The sequence below is a fragment of the Entelurus aequoreus genome, linkage group LG25 (genome assembly GCF_033978785.1).
Source record: "Entelurus aequoreus isolate RoL-2023_Sb linkage group LG25, RoL_Eaeq_v1.1, whole genome shotgun sequence".
NCBI lineage: Eukaryota > Metazoa > Chordata > Actinopteri > Syngnathiformes > Syngnathidae > Entelurus > Entelurus aequoreus.
The window spans coordinates 8013922-8037017 of NC_084755.1; the positions used below are offsets into that span (position 1 = coordinate 8013922).

At 36.8% G+C, this 23096-nt stretch overlaps 1 protein-coding gene across 1 annotated transcript in view; it reads right to left on the reverse strand.

Annotated features, from left to right (window-relative positions):
• Positions 1 to 10170: 10170 nt before the first annotated feature.
• Positions 10171 to 23096, reverse strand: part of fam20ca (FAM20C golgi associated secretory pathway kinase a) — a 103861-nt gene continuing 90935 nt past the window's right edge. The window contains exons 6-10 of the mRNA XM_062037333.1: positions 18862 to 19042; positions 18675 to 18784; positions 15692 to 15773; positions 15396 to 15455; positions 10171 to 11947 (exon numbers count right to left, since the gene is read on the reverse strand). Coding sequence (XP_061893317.1) covers positions 11689 to 11947; positions 15396 to 15455; positions 15692 to 15773; positions 18675 to 18784; positions 18862 to 19042 — 692 coding nt within the window. The 3' untranslated portion in view covers positions 10171 to 11688. The remainder of the gene's footprint in view (positions 11948 to 15395; positions 15456 to 15691; positions 15774 to 18674; positions 18785 to 18861; positions 19043 to 23096) is intronic.

A 23096-nucleotide genomic window follows, 5' to 3' on the forward strand; every position in this document is an offset into this window, starting at 1 on the left:
GTACTTAGTAGACATTTGAATGCAACACTATTATTTTACTTGGTAAACACTTGAACACACCATCCTTACTATTGATGTACTTAGTAGACATTTGAACGCAACACTCCCACTATTATTTTACATGGTAAACACTTGAACACAACATTCTTACTATTGATGTACTTAATAGACATTTGAACGCAACAATCTCGTTAATGTTTTTCTTGGTAAACACTTGAACACAACATTCTTACTATTGATGTACTTAATAGACATTTGAACGCAACACTCCTGTTTATTTTTTACTTGGTAAACACTTGAACACAACATTCTTACTTTTAATGTACTTAGTAGACATTTGAATGCAACACTATTTTTTTACTTGGTAAACACTTGAACACACCATCCTTACTATTGATGTACTTAATAGACATTTGAACGCAACACTCCTGTTTATGTTTTACTTGGTAAACACTTGAACACAACATTCTTACTCTTGATGCACTTAATAGACATTTGAACGCAACACTCTCGGTTATCTTTTGCTTGGTAAACACTTGAACACAACATTCTTACTATTGATGTACTTAATAGACATTTGAATGCAACACTATTATTTTACTTGGTAAACACTTGAACACACCATCCTTACTATTGATGTACTTAATAGACATTTGAACGCAACACTCCTGTTTATGTTTTACTTGGTAAACACTTGAACACACCATTCTTACTATTGATGCACTTAATAGACATTTGAACGCAACACTCTCGGTTATCTTTTGCTTGGTAAACACTTGAACACAACATTCTTACTATTGATGTACTTAGTAGACATTTGAATGCAACACTCTCGTTTATGTTTTACTTGGTAAACACTTGAACACAACATTCTTACGATTGATGTACTTAATAGACATTTGAACGCAACAATCTCGTTAATGTTTTTCTTGGTAAACACTTGAACGCAACATTCTTACTATTGATCTACTTAGTAGACATTTGAATGCAACACTCACGTTTATGTTTTACTTGGTAAACACTTGAACGCAACATTCTTACTATTGATCTACTTAGTAGACATTTGAATGCAACACTCTCGTTTGTTTTACTTGGTAAACATTTGAACACAACATTCTTACTTTTAATGTACTTAGTAGACATTTGAATGCAACACTATTATTTTACTTGGTAAACACTTGAACACACCATCCTTACTATTGATGTACTTAACAGACATATGAACGCAACACTCCCACTATTATTTTACTTGGTAAACACTTGAACACACCATCCTTACTATTGATGTACTTAACAGACATATGAACGCAACACTCCAACTATTATTTTACATGGTAAACACTTGAACACAACATTCTTACAATTGATCTACTTAGTAGACATTTGAACGCAACACTCTCGTTTATGTTTTACTTGGTAAACACTTGAACACAACATTCTTACAATTGATCTACTTAGTAGACATTTGAATGCAACACTCTCGTTTATGTTTTACTTGGTAAACATTTGAACACACCATCCTTACTATTGATGTACTTAGTAGACATTTGAACGCAACACTCCCACTATTATTTTACATGGTAAACACTTTAACACAACATTCTTACTATTGATGTACTTTATAGACATTTGAACGCAACAATCTCGTTAATGTTTTTCTTGGTAAACACTTGAACGCAACATTCTTACTATTGATCTACTTAGTAGACATTTGAATGCAACACTCTCGTTTATGTTTTACTTGGTAAACATTTGAACACAACATTCTTACTTTTAATGTACTTAGTAGATATTTGAATGCAACACTATTATTTTACTTGGTAAACACTTGAACACACCATCCTTACTATTGATGTACTTAGTAGACATTTGAACGCAACACTCCCACTTTTATTTTACATGGTAAACACTTGAACACAACATTCTTACTATTGATGTACTATATAGACATTTGAACGCAACAATCTCGTTAATGTTTTTCTTGGTAAACACTTGAACGCAACATTCTTACTATTGATCTACTTAGTAGACATTTGAATGCAACACTCTCGTTTATGTATTACTTGGTAAACATTTGAACACAACATTCTTACTTTTAATGTACTTAGTAGACATTTGAATGCAACACTATTATTTTACTTGGTAAACACTTGAACACACCATCCTAACTATTGATAAATAGACATTTGAACGCAACAATCTCGTTCATGTTTTACTTGGTAAACACTTGAATGCAACATTTTTACTATTGATGTACTTAATAGACATTTGAACGCAACAATCTTGTTAATGTTTTAATGTGCAAACAACAAAACCAACAAACTCACCACAAATGACACACCTGCAAACCAGTCAGCTGTTGTGTATCCGTAATAGGGAGAAGTTTGTATTTACCCGATGAGTCGGGTGTGTCTTGACCTCGGCTGAACCCCTCAGCCCGACTCACCGAACCCCTAGAGTTCCATCGAACCCAGGTTAAGAACCACTGCATTAAGTGTATGAATATGTGATAGTTTTAATTTAATGCAGTATAAATATAATTTAGGTGACTGCTAACGGTCCTGGGGGGCCCACATGGGTCTCAGTCATTGAAGTCACGACTGGTAATACCAAGTTATACCCTTTTTGTTGATGTTCTGCGGTGTTTTTTGAGTTACTTCCTGTGCTGTATTTTTATTTTGGTGACACTTCCGGTTGTGTTGGTGTCTTTTCATGAGCGCTTCACACATCATTGTCCAAGCACTGTGTCGTCTTACCTGCGGTTCTTTTCAGGTAATGCTGGTGACGATTGAGCCCCAAGATGCAGCCATGGCGGGCGTGAGGGAGGAAAACATGACTTTAATGTCCAAAAAGAAAAGGCAGGAAACAGGAGAAGTCGACGCAACGGACAGCTAACATCTAACGATACTTGAGGACGAGGCAGGCATAAATAGCCAGGCGGCTGATTGACACCAGGTGTGGCCTGGCTGTCAATCAGCCGCAGGTGCGGGCGACGCAGTGCTCAGACGAAAGATGTGGGAATTGCTCACGAAAAAAGAAGGAAGTGTCACCAAAATAAAAGTAGAAGACAGGAACCACTCAAACACCGCAGAACATCAACAAAAGGACAAAAGGTATAACCAGCCGTGACAATTGAAGTGTTAAAAATAAGTCATTTTATTGTGTGAATGCTGCAAAGCATGTGTGAGTATGATATTTACATGTTTTAGTATGATATTTAAACATGTTAGTATGATATTTAAACATGATAGTATATTTACTTGTTTTAGTATGATATTTAAACATGTTAGTATGATATTTAAACATGATATTATGATATTTACACATGTGTGAGTATGATATTTATATGTTTTAGTATGATATTTAAACATGATAGTATGATATTTACACATGTGTTAGTATGATATTTACATGTTTTAGTATGATATTTAAACATGATAGTATGATATTTACACATGTGTTAGTATGATATTTACATGTTTTAGTATGATATTTAAACATGCTAGTATGATATTTACACATGTGTTAGTATGATATTTACATGTTTTAGTATGATATTTAAACATGCTAGTATGATATTTACACATGTGTTAGTATGATATTTACATGTTTTAGTATGATATTTAAACATGCTAGTATGATATTTACACATGTGTTAGTATGATATTTACATGTTTTAGTATGATATTTAAACATGTTAGTATGATATTTAAACATGATATTATGATATTTACACATGTGTGAGTATGATATTTACATGTTTTAGTATGATATTTAAACATGATAGTATGATATTTAAACATGATAGTATGATATTTATATGTTTTAGTATGATATTTACACCTGTTAGTAGGATATTGACACGTGTTAGTATGATATTTACATGTTTTAGTATGATATTTGAACATGATAGTATATTTACTTGTTTTAGTATGATATTTAAACATGATATGTGTTAGTGTTACACATGTGTTAGTATATTTACATGTTTTAATACATTTAAACATGATAGTATGCTATTTACACATGTGTTAGTATGATATTTACATGTTTTAATATATTTAAACATGATAATATGATATTTACACATGTGTTAGTATGATATTTACATGTTTTAGTATGATATTTAAATATGATAGTATGATATTTACACATGTGTTAGTATGATATTTACATGTTTTAGTATGATATTTAAACATGTTAGTATTGTATTTACACCTGTTAGTAGGATATTGCCACATGTGTTAGTATGATATTTACACATGTTAGTATGATATTTACATGTGTTAGTATGATATTTAAACATGTTAGTATATTTACACATGTTAGTATATTTACACATGTGTTAGTATGATATTTACACTTGTTAGTATGATATTTACATGTGTTAGTATGATATTTACACATGTGTTAGTATGATATTTACACTTGTTAGTATGATATTTACACATGTGTTAGTATGATATTTACACATGTTAGTATGATATTCACATGTGTTAGTATGATATTTACACATGTTAGTATGATATTCACATGTGTTAGTAGGATATATACACCTGCTAGTAGGATATTTACACGTGTTAGTATATTTACAGATGTTAGGATATTTACACTTGTTTTTATGATATTTACATGTATTAGTATGATATTTACATGTGTTAGTATGATATTTACACGTGTCCGTATAATATTTACACGTTAGTATATTTACACGTGTGTTAGTATGAGATTTACATGTGTTAGTATGATATTTACACATGTTAGTATGATATTTACGCTTGTGTTAGTATGATATTTACATGTTAGTATATTTACACGTGTTAGTAGGATGTTTACACATGTTAGTATGCTATTTACACTTGTTTGTATGATATTTACATGTGTGTTAGTATGATATTTACATGTGTTAGTAGGATATTTACACTTGCTAGTATGATATTTACATGTGTTAGTAGGATATTTACACTTGCTAGTATGATATTTACACGTGTTAGTAGGATATTTACACTTGTTTGTATGATATTTACACATGTTAGTATGATATTTACACATGTTAGTATATTTACACATGTGTTAGTATGATATTTACACGTGTGCTAGTATGATATTAACACATGTGCTAGTATGATATTCACACGTTAGTATTATATTTACACGTGTTAGTATATGTACACGTTAGTATTATATTTACACATGTGTTAGTATATGTACACGTGTTAGTAGGATATTTACACGTGTTAGTATATTTACACATGTTAGGATATTTACACTTGTTTTTATGATATTTACATGTATTAGTATGATATTTACATGTGTTAGTATGATATTTACACATGTCCGTATAATATTTACACGTTAGTATATTTACACGTGTGTTAGTATGATATTTACACATGTTAGTATGATATTTACGCTTGTGTTAGTATGATATTTACATGTTAGTATATTTACACGTGTTAGTAGGATGTTTACACATGTTAGTATGCTATTTACACTTGTTTGTATGATATTTACATGTGTGTTAGTATGATATTTACATGTGTTAGTAGGATATTTACACTTGCTAGTATGATATTTACATGTGTTAGTAGGATATTTACACTTGCTAGTATGATATTTACATGTGTTAGTAGTATATTTACACTTGCTAGTATGATATTTACACGTGTTAGTATGATATTTACACATGTTAGTATATTTACACGTGTTAGTATATTTACACGTGTGTTAGTATGATATTAACACATGTGCTAGTATGATATTCACACGTTAGTATTATATTTACACGTGTTAGTATATTTACACGTTAGTATTATATTTACACATGTGTTAGTATATGTACACGTGTTAGTATGATATTTACACATGTGTTAGTATGATGTGTCCTTGAGCAAGACACTTCACCCTTGCTCCTGATGGGTCCTGGTTAGCGCCTTGCATGGCAGCTCCCGCCATCAGTGTGTGAATGTGTGTGTGAATGGGTGAATGTGGAAATAGTGTCAAAGCGCTTTGAGTTCCTTAAAAAGGTAGAAAAGCGCTATACAAGTATAACCCATTTACCATTTACACGTGTTAGTATGACATTTACACATGTTAGTATGATATTTACACGTTATTATATTTACACGTGTTAGTATGATATTTACACGTGTTAGTATGATATTTACACGTGTTAGTATGATATTTACACGTGTTAGTATGATATTTACACATGTTAGTATGATATTTACACATGTTATTATATTTACACGTGTTAGTATGATATTTACACGTGTTAGTATGATATTTACACGTGTTAGTATGATATTTACACGTGTTAGTACAATATTTACTTACACATGCGTTAGTATCATAGTATGACATTTACACATGTTAGTATGATATTTACACGTGTTAGTATGATTTTTGGATATGTGTGAGAATATTTATGGTCATAGACGACAACAACAATAAAATAAAAAAAACACACCTTCTTAGCAACAGGTTGGTTTCTCTTTTCTTTTTATTTGGATTGCACACCTCAGCACACAGATCTTCACAGTAACAACACAATAGCCGTGCTGCTCGTTAGGTATTTACAAGGGAATACAAACCTAATAAACATCAGCCTCCCTCGGTGGGACATACCACATTTTGTACGCCCCTTTAAATGTAATTTAATGATATTTATCTTCCGTTAACATTTAAATACTCTTTTCCGTCTTTGCACTTTAGCCAGAAGCCACGACGCCTACAATGCAACACTCTGAAATGTGTACACAAAAATAACACAACATTAATGAAACCAGCGTCCATCTTAGCGACTGACTTAATAAATACTTTTTTAACAAGTGAACAACTTTTTTCTTCTTTTTGGAATGGATTTCAAATGCAAATAATAAAGTTCCCGTTAATTTTAGGTGAATGAACTAGGGATGTCCGATAATGGCTTTTTGCCGATATTCCGATATTGTCCAACTCTTTAATTACCGATACCGATATCAACCGATATATGCAGTCGTGGAATTAACACATTATTATGCCTAATTTGGACAACCAGGTATGGTGAAGATAAGGTACTTTTTAAAAAAATTAGTAAAATAAGATAAATAAATTAAAAACATTTTCTTGAATAAAAAAGAAAGTACAACAATATAAAAACAGTTACATAGAAACTTGTAATGAATGAAAATGAGTAAAATTAACTGTTAAAGGTTAGTACTATTAGTGGAGCAGCAGCACGCACAATCATGTGTGCTTACGGACTGTATCCCTTGCAGACTGTATTGATATATATTGATATATAATGTAGGAAGCAGAATATTAATAACAGAAAGAAATGGGGGGAGGGAGGTTTTTTGGGTTGGTGCACTAATTGTAAGTGTATCTTGTGTTTTTTATGTGGATTTAATAAAAAAAAACAAAACAAAAAAAAACAAAAACAAAACAAAACGATACCGATAATAAAAAAAACTATACCGATAATTTCCGATATTACATTTTAACGCATATATCGGCAGGCCGATATTATCGGACATCTCTAGAATGGAAATTTAAATGGCGTTAAGTTTAGCGGACAAAATACCAAATAAGACAGGATAAATACATGTTTGTGATGTTTCAACAGTAGAAAAGTTCAGTTGTATTGTATTATCTAAACCAATGGGTGTCAAACTCATTTTAGATCGGGGGGCCACATGGAGAAAAAATCTACTCCCGAGTGGGCCGGACTGGTAAAATCACGGCACGATAACTTAAAAATAAAGACAACTTCAGATTGTTTTCTTTGTTTAGAAATTTAGAAATAGAAAAAGCACATTCTGAAAATGTACAACTCATAATGTTGTCGGTTTTTCTTTATAGTATTCTACCTTTATTTGTCGTTATTTATACTTTCTGAATAAATGATGTGATAATGTTCATCAGTCAACTCATTGGTGTTCATTTTCAATACATCAAGATAAAAAAATAATATCAAAATAAAAATTACAGGATGTTTATTTATGTAGTTTAATCATTTTCCTCGATGTAATAACATCATGTGGTTTATTATTATTATTATTTTTTACATATGTAGCATGAGCTACAAAGATACAAGTAATTGCTATTGTGACATCTAGTGGACACATTTAGAACAGCAGTTTCTTTCAATTTAAAAATTTTGGCTCATTTTTATACTTAGCAAACTCATCCCGCGGGCCGGATAAAACCTGTTCGCGGGCCTGATCCGGCCCGTGGGCCGTACGTTTGACACCCCTGGTCCAAACCGTAAATGTTCCAATTACTTCTCCAGTCAATGAACCACCAAGTCCTCTATAGTCGTAAAATACCCACCTCGGTCTCTAAATACGACTGGGTCCAAAAGAATACTGGCAACAAAAACTGTGGCTGTAGGCAAACTCCCTATTTAGTGTTTTATTACCTCCACAAGATGGCAGTAGGTAAATTTAACGAATAAGCAGCTTTAAAGTAGCTTTAAAGACCTCTAACTGCGCTGTTTACAATGAACTAATCAGCACTATTAATGCTGACTGAGCAGTTGGCTTCAACATTTAGTTATGTTACAGCTGTGTTGTCCAGTATACAGTACCGTATTTTCAGGGCTGTAAAACGCCCCGGTATTTAAGCCGCATCCACCAAATTTTAGAGCAAATAAATATGTTTAATACATACTTTTGTGAATTAGCCGCACCGGACTATAAGCCGCAAATATATACCGGTATGAAGGAGTTTGTAAATGTTCATTTACATACCTTAATTGTGTCCAAACGGTGTCTGTCACACGGCAGTAAAACGGCTGATCCAACAAAACAGAAGTCACGGTCATGGACCCACTAGCCTGCTGAGGCTCGCTCTACCATCAGAGAAACAGACTCAATAACCCCACGGCGACGTTTTTTTTGGTAAATTTACGAAACTGAAACAATACAAAAAATAATGCCGTTGTAAGCTAATAATGCTAACACAGACACTTGTAAACGTGTTAGCATATTTGCCAATGCTAACAACGCCGGCTTGATTACATCACACTGGCATGTACAAATGTGCATGGAAAAACTGCTATCAAACCTGCGACAGTTCAGTAAGTGTGAATTGTTTTAGTTACGTTGTAGAACTTACAAACATTGCTTAGAGTGACGAATGAAAAATAACTTCGAGCAGCAACGCGATGGACGAATGCTTCAAGGAACGAAACAGGAAGTAAATTCAAAAGAATAACAAACAATGAAACTTATTTGTTGAATAAAAAACATTGCGGCCGTTAGCGAAGAAAAATCCGTAAATGAGCCACACCGTTTAACTGGCCGCGGGGTTCAAAGTGTGGGAAAGGTGTAGCGGCTTATATTCTGAAAAATACGGTACTTGTTCATACTTTGTCATGCACTCCAAGTCGTTACTGATGTAGAACAACGTTTTGTTGTATACAGTCGTGGTCAAAAGTTTACATACACTTGTGAAGGACATAATGGCGTTTCCAATAATTTATACAACTCTTATTTTTTTGTAATAGAGTGATTGGAGCACATACTAGTTTGTCACAAAAAAACATTCATGAAGTTTGGTTCTGTTATGAATTTATTATGGGTCTACTGAAAATGTGAGCAAATGTGCTGGGTCAAAAGTATACATACAGCAATGTTAATATTTGCTTACATGTCCCTCGGCAAGTTTCACTGCAATAAGGCACCAGTTCCATTGGCAGCAAAACAGGCCCAGAGCATAATACTACCACCACCATGCTTGACGGTAGATGTGGTGTTCCTGGGATTAAAGGCCTCACCTTTTCTCCTCCAATCATATTGCTGGGTATTGTGACCAAACAACTAAATTTTTGTTTCATCTGACTAGAGATGTCCGATAATATTGGTCTGCCGATATTATCGGCCGATAAATGCGTTAAAATGTAATATCGGAAATTATCGGTATCGTTTTTTTTATTATCAGTATCGTTTTTTAAAATTTTTTTTTATTAAATCCACATAAAAAACACAAGATACACTTACAATTAGTGCACCAACCCAAAAAACCTCCCTCCCCCCATTTACACTCATTCACACAAAAGGGTTGTTTCTTTCTGTTATTAATATTCTGCTTCCTACATTATATATCAATATATATCAATACAGTCTGCAAGGGATACAGTCCGTAAGCACACATGATTGTGCGTGCTGCTGGTCCACTAATAGTACTAACCTTTAACAGTTAATTTTACACATTTTCATTAATTACTAGTTTCTATGTAACTGTTTTTATATTGTTTTACTTTCTTTTTTATTCAAGAAAATTTTTTAATTTATTTATCTTATTTTATTTGATTCATTTTTTTTAAAAAGTACCTTATCTTCACCATACCTGGTTGTCCAAATTAGGCATAATAATGTGTTAATTCCACGACTGTATGTATCGGTTGATATCGGTATCGGTTGATATCGGTATCTGTAATTAAAGAGTTGGACAATATCGGCATATCGGATATCGGCAAAAAGCCATTATCGGACATCCCTACATCTGACCACACATCTTTCCTCCAGAAGGTCTTATCTTTGTCCATGTGATCATCAGCAAACTTTAGTCGCGCCTTAAGGTGTCGCCTCTCAGTCCGTGGCGATGCAAAACATGCTTGACTGTGGACACTGATACCTGTGTTCCAGCAGCTTCCAATTCATTGCAGAGCTGCTTTTCGGTGGTTCTCGGTTGACTCTTGGATCATCCTGACCGATTTTCTCTCAGCAGCAGGTGATAGCTTGCGTTTTTTTCCTGATCGTGGCAGTGACAAAACTGTGCCATGCACTTTATACTTACGAACAATTGTCTGCACAGTTGCTCTTGGGACCTTAAGCTGCTTTGAAATGGCTCCGAGTGACTTTCCTGACTTGTTCAAGTCAATGATTCGTTTTTTCAGATCTGTACCGAGTTCCTTTGACTTTCCTATTGTCGCGTTTGTAACCGAGTCTGATGACCGCATCACATGAGCCCTATTTAAATGGGCTCGGAGAAAGTCGTCAATCATAATCACTCACATGAAGTTAAGAGGCCATGCCATGAAGCTCATTTGATTGGATAGTAACTTTTTTACATCACCAAAATTGATAATGTATGTTGCTGTATGTATACTTTTGACCCGGCAGATTTGCTCACATTTTCCACAATAAATTCATAAAGGAACCAAACTTCATGAATGTTTTTTGTGACCAACAAGTATGTGCTGCAATCACTCTATCACAAAAAAATAAGAGTTGTAGAAATGATTGGAAACTCAAGGCTTTTGACCTCGACTGTATATACTGTAATGAGTTTTAATTGGCCATAATAAGAGCATTTACGGTATTTGGCGTGAAGCGGGAAAAGACACTAGCTGCCGAAGACGAGAATAAAAACTTGAAATAATTAATGTACATTTAAGAACATGGCACATTTCCCTTTAGATGCGTTAGTACTGATAAAGCTTATCTTCTGACCCGCCCATCTTTGCACTTGCTCTGTGTTGATGTGATCAAACATTTACACGACGTCTTTTATCTCCTTTGCAACAAATGTCCACGTCTTTCTCCTCCTGCGTGTCCGTCTCCCGTATAAACACACTTCAAATAGAGGAATGGACGTTAAAAGTCTCGGAATTCACTGAATTCAGCGTGATACGAAAAAGTGGGATTCATCCCAGCGGTCCCTTGTTCCTGTTCCAGACAAGGACGTCGCCCCCCTCACTCACTACCTGTGACCGGAGCCCCTGTGGATGCTGGATTTGCCGTCCATGTCTTCCTCCACCACGTTTGCGTAGCCTTCTTTCGCCAAGCAGTCAGCCAGGACCTGCAACACCCGGCCCAGTCGGCGGTCCATGGCCTGAATGTGAGGCTGGATGAGGACGGGGGACAGGTGGTCCCGGAGGAGAGACTCCTCCATCAGAGTGCTGAGCCGGTACTCTTCCTTAGACAGCAGCTTGAGGCGGAGATACGTGGACTTCTTCACCCTACAGACAAAGGAGCATTTTTACAGATATGCAAATATAGATTACATAGACTGTAGTATTTCAGAAATGTATTTTATTCAATTAATTAGGCAATTTGTAATTGGTAGTTTGGAAAGCTCCAATATTTCATCCATCCATCCAGCCATTTTCTTCCGCCTATCCAAGCCTAGACTTCCCTCTCCCCAGCCACTTCGTCCAGCTCCTGCCGGGGGATCTCGAGGCGTTCCCAGGCCAGCCGGGAGACATAGTCTTCCCTACATATCCTGGGTCTTCCCCGTGGCCTCCTACAGGTCGGACGTGCCCTAAACACCTCCCTAGGCAGGCGTTCGGGTGGCATCCTGACCAGATGCCCGAACCACCACCTCTGGCTCCTCTCGATGTGGCGGAGCAGCGGCTTTACTTTGATCTCCTCCCGGATGACAGAGCTTCGCACCCTCTCTCTAAGGGAGGGCCCCGCCACCCGGCGGCGGGAACTCATTTGGGCCGCTTGTAGCCGTGATCTTGTCCTTTTGGTCATAACCCAAAGCTCATGACCATAGGTGGGTATGGGAACGTCGATCGACCGGTAAATTGAGAGCTTTGCCTTCCAGCTCAGCTCCTTCTTCACTGAGCCATCCATCCATCCATTTTCTTCCGCCTATCCGAGGTTGGGTCGAGGGGGCCAGACTTCCCTCTCCCCAGCCACTTCGTCCAGCTCCTTCCGGGGGATCTCGAGGCATTCCCAGGCCAGCCGGGAGACATAGTGTTCCCAACATGTCCTGGGTCTTCCCCGGGGCTTCCTACAGGTCGGACGTGTCCTAAACACCTCCCTAGGGAGGCGTTCGGGTGGCATCCTGACCAGATGCCCGAACCACCTCCTCTGGCTCCTCTCGATGTGGAGGAGCAGAGGCTTTACTTTGAGCTCCTCCCGGATGACAGAGCTTCGCACCCTATCTCTAAGGGAGAGCCCCGCCACCCGGCGGCGGAAACTCATTTGGGCCGCTTGTAGCCGTGATCTTGTCCTTTCGGTCATAATCCAAAGCTCATGACCATAGGTGAGGATGGGAACGTAGATCGACCGGTAAATTGAGCTCCTTCACCACAACGGATCGCTACAGCGTCCGCATTACTGAAGACGCCGCACCGATCCGCCTGTCCATCTCACGATCCACTCTTCCCTCACTCGTGAACAAGACTCTGAGGTACTTGAACTCCTCCACTTGGGGAAAGATCTCCTCCCCAACCCGGAGATGGCACTGCACACTTTTCCGGGCGAGAACCACGGACTCTGACTTGGAGGTGCGGATTCCCACCCCAGTCGCTTCACACTCGACTGCAAACTTTTGTTCATATATGGCTCTTTTCTCCCATTTGGGCTTAAGTTTTATTCTATGCGCTTATTCTTCTCTTATTCGTAGTATCCCAGCCTGCCTTACTCCACGTAAGTCAGGTAAAAGTGTTGAAGTCTAGAATGAGGCGGACTTTTGTCATGACGCCTTTTAATAATAACAACAATAAAGGATTAGATTCATATAGCGCTTTTCCAGACCACTAAAAATGCTTCACAGTGAACTGAGAACCCATCGTTCATTCACTCCACATTCACACCATGATGGTGGTGAGCTACATTTGTAGCCACAGCTGCCCTGGGGTAGATGGACAGAAGTGTGGCTGCCAATTAAATAACTCATTTATTCACAGTCATACTCCAATGTGAGTGGCACTGGGAGCAAGGTGGTCTTGCCCGAGGACACAACAGCCGTGACTAGGATGGCAGAAGCTGGAATCGAACCTGGAACCCTCAGGTTGCTGGCACGGCCGCTCTACCATCCGAGCCAACCTTTCCTTTTCTTCTTGGTTGTGTGGAGCATGAAGTTTCACTAATACTTGCGAATGTCATTGAGATCCATGAAAAAGATAACATTTTAAATTAGAAATAGAACAACTGAATCGATCCAGGCACGTGAGTGTGCATCGCCATGTTGACGCTACAAAATATCTTTCTTCCTGGCTGGATGAAGTTTCACTTCTCGTTATAACCACCCTGATGTTATTTGTGACATCAAGAGTTCTATTTAGTGCTTCCAGGACAATCAGTATTGACCTAATCACTATTCTGATGTCCTCTCGGACCCCACTGACTAAACACCCCTTGCCGAAAACCCACACTCTTTGTAACTCTAACCTTTCATGTCGGACGAAAAGCCAAAGGAAAGAGTAAAAACGGAGAACGTCCACATTAATCTGAAGGTAGCAGGTTATTTTCCCCGGGCCCCTACTCCTACCTGTGGGGGCTTCTTACCAGATGTTGCTAATGTTTTCATTATCTCTCCTAAAATCCAACTACTGCTGTCCTTTAATGTCCCCAATGTCCTGGGGGCGGACACCCCCCTCTGTGGACGATCTGTGATGGACATGTGCACTTTTGCCCTTAGTAGAATAATCCTTTAAAGGATTCTGTGACCAAATACAAACACATGCGACTTCCAATCATTAAAGAAAATTGCCCATCCATCCATCCATTTTGTACCGCTTGTCCCTTTTGGGGTCGCGGGGGGTGCTGGAGCCAATTTCAGCTGCATTCGGGCGGAAGGCGGGGTACACCCTGGACAAGTCGCCACCTCATCGCAGGGCCAACACAGATAGACAGACAACATTCACACCATTTAACCTATCCCCAGGTGCATGTCTTTGGAGGTGGGAGGAAGCCGGAGTACCCGGAGGGAACCCACGCAGTCATGGGGAGAACATGCAAACTCCACATAGAAAGATCCCGCGCCCAGGATAGAACTCAGGACTACTCAGGACCTTCGTACTGTGAGGCACATGCACTAACCCCTGTTCCACCGTGCTGCCTTCTTTGTAACTCTAACCTTTCAATCTTTCCTTGAAATTGGGGGACGGCGTGGCGGGGTTGGTAGAGTGGCCGTGCCAGCAACCTGAGGGTTCCTGGTTCGATCCCCACCTTCTACCAACCTTGTCACGTCCGTTGTGTCCTTGAGCAAGACACTTCACCTTTGCTCCTGATGGGTCGTGGTTAGTGTCTTGCATGGCAGTTCCCGCCACCGGTGTGTGAATACCTGTATGTGTTTATGAATGGGTGAATGTGGAAATAGTATCAAAGCGCTTTGAGTACTTTGAAGGTAGACAAGCGCTATACAAGTATAACCCATTTACCATTATTACTCTGATCAGTTTGAGTCGGGTGGCCTCCGACCCCTGTCCTCTACTCCTACCTGTGGGGGCTTCTTACCAGATGTTGCTAATGTTTTCACATTTAAAGGTTGCCCCACCCAAAAGTGCGCATCTCGGATGAAGGCGCGCAGTGTCAGACTTAAGTCGGAGTCGAGAGGGAGAACGCCGCACAGCCAGGATCCGTGCAGTTGTGCACCATTTTCTCACTTGAGGAATACGATCCGTAGTAAACAAGAAACATGTTGATTTGAAGAAAAAGGTTTTGTCCTCTGACCTGCAGCACTGATTGAGAGGCACCAGGATGGACATCTCATCATGGGAGTGTTTCCCGAACCTGCATTGGTGATGTACATACATGCATTACACATCTTACTACATTCACAAATGCTCTTTTATAAAGCTACATTGCATTATTATTATTGATTGTTCATGTTCAGGACTGTAAACTTGGTATAGATATCTCAGCACATCATAGCAAACATCAAATATCCTTCAATTGTGACCACTAAAGAATATATAATTTTTCTTTTCTCTCCATTTTTCTGCACATTTAAGACGGTTAAACGTTACCCTCTTCCGTTGTCCAGGTGAATAATGAAGGTGTCGTTTCCAAACTTCTCAAAGGTCTCGTAATGATGGCGATCCATATTACCTGAAAGGGAAATCAACATCCAAAGTCACATTGGCACGAATACACAAGAACGCACACACACACACACACACACACACACACACACACACACATTTTGTATTTGTTACCTTCTTGAGACCACCGAAAAATGCCTACCTCTAGTATTATACTAAAAGTTGTAATTTCACTCAACGCAAGTCAAAATTTTACAAGAAAAACTGAACATTTGTGCAATATTATGATAACATTTGGAATTTTACTCTATAAGAGTTGCAATTTTACAACAAAAGCTTAAAATGTTGGCAATTTTATGAAAAGAGTCGTAATTTTACACGACAAAAGACGCAATTTTATAAGAAAACTTAAAAATGTTGGCAATATTATAATAATAATCAGAATTTTACTTGGCAAAATTATGACAAAAGTCATAATTATACCTAAAAAAATTGTCACTATTTTACAAAAATAACCAAAAAATTGGCAATATTGTGATAAAAGTCATAATTTTTAATGACAAATATCACCATTTTGCATTAAAAAGTAATAATTTTACATAAAATATGTAAAAATGTATGAGAAAATATTGCAATATTACAGAAACAAAGAATATGAGAAATTGTTCCCAATTTTATAAGAAAAAAGTCAACACACTGCGAGAAAAAGACTGCTTTTAGTAAATGTTTTTAATTTAATTTAACTTTTTGTTTGTAATAGTTTTTTTAATCTTCATTATTTACTTCAAGTTATTACAGTATGTCTCTATATACATATACATATTATTATTTTTTTCATAAGTTTTGGCCAATTTCTTTCACACACTTGTTATTTCATATGTTGACCAGAGGCGGAGCACTTTTAAAACAGACACACAGTCAATTTGAAAAAACCCTCCTTTTTGGAACTACCCTCATTTTGATAGATGTCACCACCAGGGGTGCAAATTAGATCTCTATTTTTTTATTTTTTTTGTAATGTGCTTAAGGCCGATGACAAAGGAGTCAAGGACCACAGATGGCCCCTGTGCCGCAATTTGGTCAACCCAGCTGTAGAAGCTAACTGTTAATGGCCACTATAGTCTTAGTAGCGTAGTGTATTTGTTCATCCTATGGTCACATATGGGTTGTCTTACGTCAGCACCGGAAGTCGTACAATCAGCTGCTTCACCTGGCGGTTTTTTTCCGGCTGTCGTCTTGTTTTATCATATATTGCTGCCTTTGCACCTGTCAATGTTTACTTTTGTATGCACATTAAATCAACCAAAAATCCTGACTTTGGAGCAATGTTCACGGACTCTAGTATTTGGCTTTCTATTAGATGCAATGGTTTTTCGTATTGGGACCATGATTTATGTCCTAACTTGTTCACACCTCCTCATATGGACGCTACTTTTTCTTGTTGATGTCTCAAGAAGGGTAGAAATACAAGAACACACACACACACGCAAACACACACACACACACACTATAGGTTTAGCACTCTTATTACCCCTTTCGACTCAAAGTGCATGATGCAACAGAATGAAATGCCAGAAATGTGTCCCGTGAAAAAGCATCCGACCAGAACTCTCTAATAACTAAAGTCCCTTGGGTGAATAATACTCCTATGTTGAAGCACAGTACAATCCATCAAGCGGTGCGGCTTCATAGCTTACCAAATGTTGGTGTTGTTTACTTGAGTCAAATTGCAGTCTACACGTATCTCTTATGTGTGACTGCCATCTACTGGTCACTCTTATCATTACACCACGTGCCAAATAAATAGCTTCCCAGACGGTAAGCACAACCAAAATTATTCCGTACATTAGGCGCACTGTCGAGTTTTGAGAAAATGAAAGGATTTTAAAGTGCGCCTTATAGTCCGGAAAATACGGTACGTAAGGTTGGTAAGTGGAGCAAACACATTAATTATGTTTGTGACCCCTCTAATTTAAAACGATATCCAATACAGCAGAGGTGTCCAAAGTGCGGCCCGGGGGCCATTTGCGGCCCGCAGCTAATCGTTTACCGGCCCCCCACACATTCTGCAAAAATTGCAAAATTGATAGTATTGCAAAAATAAAAAATAACAATTTTAAAAAAGTGGAATGAGGTGAAATCTAATGAGAAATAGTTGCAATGTTGTTGTTTTTTCTTTGGTCTTTGTTTATTTTTATTTTTTTTGCCATTGCTCGGAAAAAAAAAAAAAAAGACAATCTATGTTACAATTAATTATTACTTAAAAAATGTCACTTTAAAATGTTTTATGTGGAAAAAATATTGCATATTTTGTGTGGTTGCCATATAAAAACATCAAAGTTTTATTTGACAAAAGAGCATAATACAATCAAAATAATAGTTCAAACGTAAAATTGACAGATATATCTGAAGTTGATCTCGTAATTTAAGTGTGAAAAGTAAAAAAAAAACTAATAAAAATGTATCACTTTATGAGTGGGGGACCTTTTGGATCCCAAATATATTTAGTGGGATTTTATTTAACTTTTCACTGTGATTACTCAAAAATATGAAATAATTCAAATCAATGGTGTCCTGCATTATTGATCTTTTAGGGCTCTAATTACTAAATACTGCATATTTCAGTTTTACTATAAAAAACAAAGTTGTCTTTGACAGAAAAGGCATAAAACCTGTTTTGTTGTTTTACTTGATATCAACCTGAAGTTGATATAGAGATTTACTGTAAAAAATAATAATAATAATTTGACTTATTTTTCACATTTTAATGACTGAGACCCTGGACCCTTCCTTGACTGGTCCCCGGGAGCCCTGAAGGTAAAAAAAAAATCTATATATTTTGTTATGGTTTGAAAATGGAAAATATCAAAATGGCCCCCTATGCTTAAATTTTTCCGTGTGTGGCCCTCAGTGGAAAAAGTTTGGACACCCCTGCAATACAGGATGGAAGCAAATAGTGGGCTCCTACCCATCAGGAAGTCAAAGATGGTCATGTCCATGACGTCCAGCAGTCGAGTGCCACGGTCATACGGGGGCGTCTGCTTCACCTCGTCACAATAATCTGGATCAACCTCCCACCTGGACGTATAAATAGATACAATAGATCAATATTTCATCGAGGGACAGAGCTCAGCGTATTGAGGTGCGGTTCTCACTCCGCCTTCTTGCGTTTGTGGTAAGAGCGTCTCCAGGGGTTCCGCCACGTCTTGCGTTTGGCCAGATTGAGGTCCGGCAGGAAGGCGGCGAGGGAGCCTTCGATCTGGTCGGGTTTACCGCACAGGGCGTGCTCAGTGGAGCAGTAGTAGGAACATTCGCCGTAGAAGCAGACGTTGTTGGCTGGGGGAAAAAGCCAGAGTGTCACACAGACGTAACGTACTGAAGATAAAAATAACAACAAGAAGTGCATAGAAAAGATGAGTTGTTTTGGCTGGGTTACGCAAAAAACCCCAAACATACAGTCGTGGTCAAAAGTTGACATACACTTGTAAAGAACATCATGTCATGGCTGTCTTTAGGGCTGCAACAACTAATCGATTAAATCGATTAAAATCGATTATTAAAATAGTTGCTGATTAATTTAGTCATCGATTTGTTGGATCTATGCTATGCGCAGAGTTTTTTTTTTTTTAATTATTATTATTATTATTATTTTTTTTTTTTTAATAAACCTTTATTTATAAACTGCAACATTTACAAACAGCTGAGAAACAATCAAAATAAGTATGGTGCCAGTATGCTGTTTTTTTTCTTCAATAAAATACTGGATAGGATAGAAATTTAGTTTGTCTCCTTTATCCGATTATTAATCGAAGTAATAATCGACAGATTAATCGATTATCAAATTAATCGTTAGTTGCAGCCCTAGCTGTCTTGAGTTTCCAATAATTTCTACAACTCTTATTTTTTTGTGATAGAGTGATTGGAGCACATACTTGTTGGTCACAAAAAACATTCATGAAGTTTGGTTCTTTTATGAATTTATTATCAATGTTAATATTTGCTTACATGTCCCTTGGCAAGTTTCACTGCAATAAGGCACTTTTGGTAGCCATCCACAAGCTTCTGCTTGAATTTATGACCACTTTTCTTGACAAAATTGGTGCAGTTCTGCTAAATTTGTTGGTTTTCTGACATGGAGTTGTTTCTTCAGCATTGTCCACACGTTTAAGTCAGGACTTTGGGAAGGCCATTCTAAAACCTTAATTCTAGCCTCACATGGACAAAGATAAGACCTTCTGGAGGAAAGTTATGTGGTCAGATGAAACAAAAATGGAGCTGATTGGCCACAATACCCAGGAACACCAAGCCTACCGTCAAGCAAGCATGGTGGTGGTAGTTTTATGCTCTGGGCCTGTTTTGCTGCCAATGGAACTGGTGCCTTATTGCAGCATTATTGCATATATATATATATATATATATATATATATATACATATATATATATATATATATATATATATATATATATATATATATATATATATATATATATATATATATATATATATATATATATATATATATATATATATATATATATATATATGTCATGATCCGTGGCCTGGATCCTATTCTGTTAGTTTTTGTGCACCCTTGTTTGTTTTGAGTTACCATGGGTGCCTATTGTTTCCACCTGTCTCTGATTGGTGCTCGAGACGCTCACCTGTTTCCCGAGCCCTAATCACAGGGACTATTTAAGCCTCCCTTTGCCGGTCAGTCGGTCTGGCTTCATTGTTTGCTTCATGCAACAGTTACGCGAGTATTCCTTATCTCTAGTCTATGCCAAGAATCAGCTTTAGCGTCCAGTGCGACCTGCACGTTGTCCCTTCGGCTTGTTTTCTGTTTTTGTACTTCTTTGATTTTTGAGGAATAAATCATGTTCCTACCTGCACGCCTTGTCCGGAGTTGTCCGTCTGTATCCCGGGGGAACACACCCCGCAGTAAGTTGCGACCCTCCCGTCATGACAATATATATAGAGTATATATATATATATATATATATATATATATATATATATATATATATATATATATATATATATATATATATATATATATATATATATATATATATATATATATATATATATATATATATACACTACCGTTCAAAAGTTTGGGGTCACATTGAAATGTCCTTATTTTTGAAAGAAAAGCAATGTACTTTTCAATGAAGATAACTTTAAACTAGTCTTAACTTTAAAGAAATACACTCTATACATTGCTAATGTGGTAAATGACTATTCTAGCTGCAAATGTCTGGTTTTTGGTGCAATATCTACATAGGTGTATAGAGGCCCATTTCCAGCAACTATCACTCCAGTGTTCTAATGGTACAATGTGTTTGCTCATTGGCTCAGAAGGCTAATTGATGATTAGAAAACCCTTGTGCAATCATGTTCACACATCTGAAAACAGTTTAGCTCGTTACAGAAGCTACAAAACTGACCTTCCTTTGAGCAGATTGAGTTTCTGGAGCATCACATTTGTGGGGTCAATTAAACGCTCAAAATGGCCAGAAAAAGAGAACTTTCATCTGAAACTCGACAGTCTATTCTTGTTCTTAGAAATGAAGGCTATTCCACAAAATTGTTTGGGTGACCCCAAACTTTTGAACGGTAGTGTATATATATATATATATCAAAAAGTTTGGGGACCCCTGATCTATAGTATAACTTAAAATGCAGTTTTAACCTACTCCTCAGTGGACAAAGGCTGACTTTTTTGCCCTTTTAGTAAGTTTTTTATGTATTTTTGGCCATATTTTTTGTTGTGTTACTCCATTTATGTGATTGTTAAATTTACAAATTAAATGTCTATTTCATTAACAGGTGTACAGTTATTTGACTAATACCCCAAAGCAAAAGAGGTCCTTAATTTTTCAAAGTGCATAAAAACATTTTGGATTAATGTTTTAATTTACTTTTCTTTTTTTGTTGTTGCTCAAATCACTTAAAGTGAACCTATAATGATTTGAATCCACATTTACAACACTTTTTTTGTGGTCTAAAATCTATTGGATATGCTTTGGTGTAAATTTAGCGTACATTTTGCCCCACAGTCACTTTTATAACCCGTTTTTTGAGTCTGTCTGCAAGATGTTGGATTTTGGAGGCGTTCCAAAATTACATATGAAACCTTCTCCAAAACTATTACAGTCCATCTTTTGAAAATGTAAACTGTTTGAATATATTTCTTAACATCACTGCTATTTTTTTTTCCAGACACGGTCCAAAATAAACTTCATAAACATTATATAGATTCACCCGGTCACACCATTAGGTACACCTGCAACACACCAATCCATTCAGACTATGCCTTAAAAGTATCAGATAAAAGTGACTTTAAATTTCATCTCTTTGTTTCTGCTGAGCTTGTATTCCATCTTACTCAAGCTGTTTGAGTAACAATCTACATTTTATGTTTTCAAGGTACTTAACTGCAATAAAAAAACGAGAGTAAAGCACCACGTTCGCCCCAATTATGTCGTCTCACGGCGATTGAAGGTAAAATTGCGTTATCTTGTCCGGAGAACAACTTGCCTTGGCTTCGGATCGGAGATTTCCATAAGGTTCTCGTTTCTTAGTGCAGTTCTGCTAGCTAATCCGTAACTGGACGTCATTAAACATTTCCCCAAACTACACTGTAAAAAGTCAGTGTTCAAAAACAAGAAAAAATAAATAAAAATTAGAGGTATTTTATTAGAACTAAGCAAAATTATCTGCCAATAGAACAAGAAAATTTGGCTTGTCAAGACTTTCCAAAACAAGTAAAATTAGCTAACCTCAATGAACCCAAAAATACCTTAAAATAAGTATATTCTCACTAATAACAAGTGCACTTTTCAATATGTTGAAAAATATTTTTAAATGAAGTAAATGCTAGTGCCATTATCTTGACATAATGATATGCGCTCGGCATTACATTTCTTGAAACCAGCAAACTTATACTAAAACAAATTTATTGTTCTTAATGGAAAGGCAATAAGGCAACTGCCTGTTACTCTCGGGGTCTCCTAGCCGCTCAGGCAAATCATATGGTCTAAAAATGCATTTTTCCATGGATAACATGACATCATCACGCCAAGTGCGTGCTCTTTCAGTCAATTAGTGCGCATATATACAACCAACATTTTTTTAATTGTAATTTTGAGGAATTTATCTGAATGTGCATGAACTATTTCTGTTCAAATGTTAAATGTTTGAATATTAACTGTCAGTTTACTGTACTGTGCCAACTGTAATACTATATGAGTACGTGTTTTCTATTGTTTCATTGAAAATGAAACAGCAAAGTCCATTTGGCTGTCATCTGTTTTAATTATGAGACACAATTGTGTCAAAATCATGATTTTTTTTTTCATGCTTGAAATAAGAAATGATTACTTTAAA